We start from the raw sequence: 7,670 nt of genomic DNA on the forward strand, positions 1-7,670 counted from the left end.
CAATGAGTGTGTGATTGTTGGTCGTCAGATAGCAATAATTACATTTGTAGCATCTTCTGAATATTAATTTCGTATGTCTCCTTGAAATCTGTTGCTTCAAGAACGAGGTTGGCAGCTACCGGTCGGGAAGAGCTGATTATATATACAGAAAAATAAAAGGGTGGGGTGGGATAGTCATATAAATCTGGACCTTTTAATTTCATTTATAATGACAAATTTCCTTTTTCTTTTCGCATCAGGACAATACGCTAATCGACTCACTTTCCTATATATGTATATGAAGTGACCATGTTGCAAATCGAGATCAGCATCTCTTCGCGAGTCGTCCACAATTTGCTGACCACCCAGAGAAAAACACACGGACTGCATACGGTGGCCAAGCAAAATGCCAACCCTGAAGTTTCCAGAGAACGCAGAGAAGGTCCCTCTTTTGCAGAACTCGACTGAACGGCAAGGACAGGATGAGGATAAGGAAGGACGAGAGGGAGGAGATGAGAGTCTGGCTCGAAGGGTGTGGGTCGAATCCAAGAAGCTGTGGCACATCGTCGGCCCCTCCATCTTCAGCCGCGTCGCGTCCTACTCCATGCTGGTCATCACCCAGGCCTTCGCCGGCCACCTCGGTGACCTCGAGCTTGCCGCCATGGCTCTCACCACCAACCTCGTCATCGGCCTCGACTTCGGCCTCCTTGTACGTACTTTAAAAGATTCTTATACTCTTCATTTCATGTCAGACGTGATTCCCCCTTATAGAAGTTGAGTCAATGATCCCAAAAGCTTCTTCTTGAATTTGGTGAATAGCTGGGGATGGCGAGCGCCTTGGAGACGTTGTGCGGGCAAGCGTTCGGGGCCAAGAAGTACTACATGCTCGGCGTCTACTTGCAAAGGTCGTGGATCGTCCTCTTCCTGTGTTGCATCCTTCTCTTGCCGCTCTACTTATTTGCCTCCCCGTTCCTGAAGCTCCTCGGCCAGCCCCACGACATCGCTGAGCTGTCAGGCACCGTGACCCTGGTCATGATCCCGCTTCACTTCAGCTTCGCCTTCCAGTTCCCGCTGCAACGGTTCCTCCAGAGCCAGCTCAAGACCGCAGCCATCGCCTGGGTGTCCTTGGGGGCTCTCGTGGTTCATGTGCTGATGAGCTGGCTGCTAGTGTACCGGCTCCATCTCGGCGTGGTCGGGACCGCTATGACCCTCAACTTCTCGTGGTGGGTGCTGGTGCTCGGGCTGTTCGGTTACACCGTGTGCGGGGGGTGTCCTCTCACTTGGACCGGCTTCTCAATGGAGGCCTTCTATGGCCTGTGGGAGTTTGTCAGGCTCTCCTTTGCCTCTGGACTCATGCTCTGGTACCTCCCTCTCTCTCTCTCTCTCTGTCTCTCTCTCTCTCTCGGCACAGACTTGTTGGTATCAGTCGCTCTCGTGTTACTTCGGCTTGTTTTCAAATGGTCTCGATCTTGTTACTAAGTATTGGTCATGCTCGATTGCATCGTGTCAGATTGAGATTACTTTCATAAATTCGTCATGAGTTTATGGGGTTTTTGCCCTAGTTTCGACGTGCTATATATAGCGAGCCCGTGAGGCTCACTAGGCAAACTAAATCTGACCAACGTCATTGCCCGTGACACTCTTTCATGTGCAGCTTGGAGAACTGGTACTACAAAATACTGATCCTGATGACCGGGAATCTGGAGAACGCCAAGATCGCCGTGGATGCTTTGTCCATATGGTAGAAGTCCTATCACATGCCACTTCTAGTCAGTCACCCCCACAAAAAATTCTGCGCGGTGTCTGATTTATTGCGCTGGTCTTTTGCTAATAATTCATTCATCTGCATGCGGACGAACATGTGCCAGCGCCTGTCGTTTTTGGACGACAGTCTGAATTATTTGTTTTTACCATTCTGAACAACGTATTCAACATTGCCACTGCCTCTGTTGGTCAGTCTTGAGGGCTCACTTTGTTTGTCTTCGCGTGGTCAGCATGACGATAAATGGCTGGGAGCTGATGATTCCTCTGGCTTTCTTTGCTGCTACCGGGTAACTTCTATCTTCTCCATCACTTAAATATTAACTCCAAAATACGAGGAGTCCCTATCGCCAACGCCGATGCCCTCTTCTCATCCTTATCACATAAAAACCAAAAGAAAAAAAAAGCAAAAACAACTCACGAATTATCGTTCACATCCGTTTCCCTATTCTTTTTTAATCATTTCTCTCCTTGCTAAGTTCCTCCAATCGTTTTATTAGATTCGACACCACACGTTTGAGTTTCACACGTCATGTTGGGGTTAGAAATGACCCTACAGCCTTTGCAATAGAGGCCACATGTATGAGGTTTGGCCAAGACCATATGATTACGGAGGGTGACTTAGAGGATCTCCATGCATGATTTGCTTGATGAAAAAAAATGAAATGTTTTGTCTGTTCTTGTTAACCTGTACCTGGTCTTCCCTATTCTTTTTGGTGTTTTATATCCAATGTCTCCTTCAACTTATTCAAACGGAGGTTGCTTCCTCATTTTTTTTGTCTCGTAGTATCAGTAGGATGGGTAGAAAAACAAAGAACCCTAGTTTTCAAATGACCTCTCGATGGAGTCACTTGTGAACGATAATATGCGTAGATTTGCAAAGCAAAACTCTTTCCATATGAAAGATTCCGCGAAGACCAACAACCACTGCATTAAATGTTCGAGCCAGAAACACCTAAAGCGCGGTTGGTTTGATTCGATGCAATCAAAGAAAATGTCGATATGAAGATGAAAAGACAATCCGTTGCTAAATTTGTCATGGTTTTAAGTGCCTTGTCGCTTCGGTCATTGAATGTACAGACAGAACGTTCCTAGATGTAGAGGGATTGTGGTTGTGGGCAGAGAAGAGGACACCTTGTGGTCACCGTGTGGTACACAGATTCGATTCCCTTTGGCATTTATTATCGTTCACGAGCGATCGCCTCTTGCGAGGGAAGGCGTGAGCCCTTCGATCCGCTTGCGTGATGTCGACGCATTATGCGGTAACTCCACACAACGAAACTTGTCTGAATATGTTTATTCGAAGCAAGATTCGATGCAAAACAGGTCATGCTACATACAATGGTTCTTGGTTAGGGTTTGCCATAAAAACATCAAGAGAATTACCCTTACCAAAAAAGAAGACTAAATTACATAATCGTGGGAAATGCTTGTATTGATAATATCTGTGGAAGTTCAGGGTGAGGGTTGCAAATGAGCTCGGTGCTGGGAATGGCAAAGCAGCCAAGTTTGCAACGGCGGTGTCAGTGGTGACGTCAGTCCTGATTGGCCTCGTCTTCTGGTTCCTGATAATGTTCTCTCAGGACAAGCTGGCGTTGATCTTCACCGCGAGCAAGCCCGTCCTCGATGCAGTGAACCAGCTCTCGGTACTCCTAGCTTTCACCATCTTGCTCAACAGTGTTCAACCTATTCTCTCGGGTATGTGATGATGTCAGACCGTCTAAGTACTATATCACACTTCGATATAGTAGGTCTGACCTTTTAGATAAATCGATAGCGGTTTCATGAAATTTTGATTCCTTGGCATGCATTTTTGGGATTCCAAAGGAGTGGCCGTTGGGTCAGGGTGGCAATCCTACGTGGCGTACATAAACTTAGGTTGCTATTACCTGGTCGGGGTTCCACTCGGCTTCTTGATGGGATGGGGATTTCACCAAGGTGTTATGGTATGTGCCACACCGTGTTCATCTTTCTTGTGCTTTTCGGTCTTCAATGATAGATAGATAATTGTCACATTTCAATTAGAGGGTTTAATCATTAGCTAAGGCAAAGCAATAATGTGTGGAACAGGGAATATGGGCTGGAATGATCTTTGGAGGGACTGCAGTTCAGACCTTGATTTTGGCAATAATCGTATGGCGGTGCGATTGGGACAAGGAGGTAAGAAATACTTTACTTAATTGCGACATTCTTTTCAAGCAATTCATAAGATTTGACATGTAAAATTCGTTTTATAAACGACGCGGCAGACTGTAATTGGAGGGCTTCAACGAGTCCGTCATTTTCAACGTATAGTTTGTCATTAGTACATGAATTTTACTAATCAAATTCAGGTTAATTGGGGGATTTTGAATTTCTCATTATTTATTTGCTTGGGCTACGATATTTTTATCTGTTTTTGCAGGCCCAACAAGCTCGCATACACGTGAATAAGTGGGCCGACACAAAATGAGCAGAAGCAAGGATACTGCCACTCTATTTTAATCATTTTTCAGTTCTCGACTTATTTTAATAAAGTTGGCAGGATCGATTGAAAGAGGAGTGTCATCCTTCTCCACGACGGCAATCAAAATATCATTTAAATAATTCTCTCAGTGTATGTGAATGTGATGACACTAGTAATATCCTTGTTCAAAATTGCATTTATCCATGTGAAAGGGTACATGTTCTACAATATGCTTAATTTAGCTCACTTGAAGTTCACTTCGTAATTGAGATTAGGCCCATCAAATGAGTGGATTGGATAAAAAATGATCCAACCCAAATTAATTCATTTGACTCATATTGACCCATTTTTATGTAATACAATTTTAGCGACCCAAACCCGGCCCACTTATTACTAAAACACATCCACATGCATCAAAACGATTAACCTACTTTAAGCTCTTCATAAGAATATGTTACTTGGATAGATTATTTTATCAAATAAAAAAATAAATAAACTAAATAAAATTTGCTAGTAAAAACATTAAAGAAAAAAAAAACCAAAGATTGAAATGCACATAAAAAAAACTAGAAGAGTATGCTTGTGTTTGACAAAACATATGCAAAAATTACCAAAAAATTCCTAAACCTATTGCGTTTATACCAATTCAATTTTAAACATTTTGCTAATTTACGGTGCATTTGATAACCATCATGTTCTAGAAACAATTTCTATTCAGAAAAAACTTTTTTTGATTTTGTTCCTTATACAAGTTTTTGAGCATTCAAAAGCATTTGATAACTGTATAAAATTTATATTCCTAAAATAGAAATGCATTTGGTATGACCCTCAATTTTTATTTTTTTTGTGACCTAGAATTTATTTTAATTGTTTTAATAACTTTATTACATTTTTCTCTTTTTTCCTTTTCTTCTTCTTCTTCTAGGTTGGCCTCGAGGAGCCTTGTCGACCCGAGCCTAGCTCGCCCAACCACCACAAGGTTGGCCTCGTCATGGACCGACAAGGTCGCCAACCATTGTCGAGGGTGACAACTAGCTAGATGAAGGAGAAAAAGAAAAAGAAAAGGCTTGATTATAGAATTATGTCCGAGAATAAAGAAATAACTTTTTTTACTTTTTTATTTTGTTCTAATCTATTCTCATGAACAAAAATGTTACCGATCGATTTCTATTCTTTTTTTTTTAGTTCAAGAAATAAAAGGATAAAAATAGGCACTATTTGGCACATTACTAAACAAACCCTTAGTCTTAAAACTTTTAGTGATTTGTTAATTTAGTCTTTTTGAACAATTTTGACTGGAAATCACTAACATGGATATCAGTTGTGCTAGGTGACATGACCAGCATAGAACGACCGGTTTAGATAGATAATTTCTATAATTTCTTAACAATTAATTTATTTTTATATATTTTCTTCTCTTTTATGTTTTCTTTTTTTGTTTCTTCCTTTTCTTTTTCTTTTTTTCCTTGTAAGTTTGGCAAAGGTTGCTGTCCAACCCTCACTCCAACCCTCACTGACCACAGGCAAAGGTTGTGAGACTCTCACCAACAACCGATGAGCTGTGCAACCCTCACTTGGTGTTAGCAAGCGTCAATCGGCTATAGCCTATGACCAATAAGAGTTGGCCGAAAACCCTCACCCGACTTTGTAGAAAGAAAGAAAAAGAAAAATAATATATTTTTTTTTAATATCTCCAACACCACCTGATGCATTGGGCTCTCTATTTTTATTTTTTTATTTTTTTTTTTTTTGTGCGGGGGAACCGCTTGACCAACAAATCTTGTTTTTAATAAACCCCGCGACGCTTTTTTATTTTTTTTATTTTTTTTTTTTTTTTTTTTTTTTTTTGAAACCACCACCCCGACGTCACGCTTAAGTCACCATGTAGTTAAGATCGCTTCCCTCGTCGCGCGGCCAACCTTGGCCTCCACGGGGAGGGCCAAGGATCTACCATCCACGCCACCTCGGTCGGTGGTCATTGGGCTCTCTATTTATCATTAGAAGACCGCTGAAAAAGTTATCTATTTTTATATCGTTAGGCATTCATTTCTTGGACCCATTTAAATCTATTCTAACTCAAGACAACTCATTTATGACCTCCACCATTAACTCTGGGTTCTTAGACTCATGTTGCCACCTCTAGTCAATACACATGGAAGATGGGAGAGATTTGTCATCATCTGGTAGGGAATTTTGGAAATTACTATATTCAACAGCATAAGTAATATTCTTATTATATTCCGGCACATCGTGCCAACCCCTTTAGAAAATGTCATTATCTTGCCAAGTGGCATTAGCCACCACGACATTACCTTTACTGGTCTCAATTGAATTTTCTATTGCATGGGGTTGATTTAGCGGTCAAAGTAACAGCTTCGCGTGTGATTTAGGTGGATATTTCAAGCTTGTTCTCTACGCACCCAAGTGCAAACAATTCAAAGTTCACGTCTTAACTGACACGAGCTTTTCGGTCATAGAAAAAGTGAGCGTCATGATAATTTTTTTTTTTTTAAAAAGGCAAAAGTGAAATAGTACCCTTAAGATATTTGTTAAGTTTTGTTCTTTGGAAACATTAAGAAAAAAAAAAAAATCCATTCAAAATAAGCAACCTTTTCAAAGTGTATTATCTCTAAATTTGCAAAGCATGTTCATATGAGTTATTTTTATTTTCAATGATCTTAACTAATGCCTTTGAGGATTCATTATTAAGATCTTATGAAAACATACAGATTATCAAGGGAAAAATATCGAATAGACCTATCTTATCATGTAAATCGTGTGCCACTATACTCCTTCGCTCCACTCGCGTGCCCGAGTGGGGCCCACATTTCATATCTCTCTCTCTTCCCTTTTCTTTTGGCCTTCCGAGGCCATGGACGATAATAGCTCGCGACTGTGGACTAAGATGGGCAAGGCCAGATTTGGACGAGTGGCTTGCGAGTGATGCCGACGCTCGTCCATGAACGTCATCGGCGTCATTCGGCCAGATCTGATTGGCTCAGTTAGTGGTGGCAATGGAGGGGGAGGTGCGGAGGTCGGGCTGAGAGAGAGGGGATGACCCAGATGGGTTTTCCAAGCAAGAGGAACCGAAGGAGTGCAGGCGAGGGAGAGGACCGGGGGGAGAAGGAGAGAGAAGAGCGACAGGGAGAGGATGAAAAAGAGGTGCCATTGTTGCAGAGAGCGAGCTTAGAGAGTGGGTAATTGATAAGAGAGATCAAGAAAAAAAAAGAAATCCTAAATGTATGAATGAAGTGATGTATGATCTACGTGACAAGATATGCGTACCTAATATTTTCTTAAGTGCCACAGGAATGCTATAGCTTGGATGGCGAATTGCAAAATTGCTTGCCCAAATCCATCCATTTCGTGCTTTAGACCTAATGGGCCTCAAATTAGTCAAGTCACCGGGACTTAGCCCGCATTGAGATTAACCGCATTAATCAAAACTTTCCAAATATTATTGCAATGGGGCCAACGATTGATT

General features: G+C 41.8%; 1 protein-coding gene across 1 annotated transcript; it reads left to right on the plus strand.

Annotated features, from left to right (window-relative positions):
• Positions 1-271: 271 nt before the first annotated feature.
• On the plus strand, positions 272-4,451 carry LOC104415751 (protein DETOXIFICATION 27). The gene is made up of 8 exons (XM_010027105.3): positions 272-688; positions 799-1,340; positions 1,634-1,720; positions 1,974-2,030; positions 3,200-3,438; positions 3,568-3,686; positions 3,811-3,900; positions 4,145-4,451. The coding sequence occupies exons 1-8, from the start codon at positions 386-388 to the stop codon at positions 4,190-4,192; spliced, it is 1,485 nt and encodes a 494-aa protein (XP_010025407.2). The 5' UTR covers positions 272-385; the 3' UTR covers positions 4,193-4,451.
• The last annotated feature ends 3,219 nt before the right edge of the window (positions 4,452-7,670 follow it).

Source organism: Eucalyptus grandis, chromosome 8 (genome assembly GCF_016545825.1).
Source record: "Eucalyptus grandis isolate ANBG69807.140 chromosome 8, ASM1654582v1, whole genome shotgun sequence".
NCBI classification, from domain to species: Eukaryota; Viridiplantae; Streptophyta; class Magnoliopsida; order Myrtales; family Myrtaceae; genus Eucalyptus; species Eucalyptus grandis.

What these genes read in the sequence shown, in the direction of transcription:
- LOC104415751 (XM_010027105.3), top strand. Translation starts at nt 386, where the DNA reads ATGCCAACCCTGAAGTTTCCAGAGAACGCAGAGAAGGTCCCTCTTTTG. An exon ending in GTGGATGCTTTGTCCATATG is followed by an intron (nt 1,721 to 1,973) that starts GTAGAAGTCCTA and finishes TCGCGTGGTCAG; the next exon opens with CATGACGATAAATGGCTGGG. An exon ending in TGTTCAACCTATTCTCTCGG is followed by an intron (nt 3,439 to 3,567) that starts GTATGTGATGAT and finishes GGGATTCCAAAG; the next exon opens with GAGTGGCCGTTGGGTCAGGG.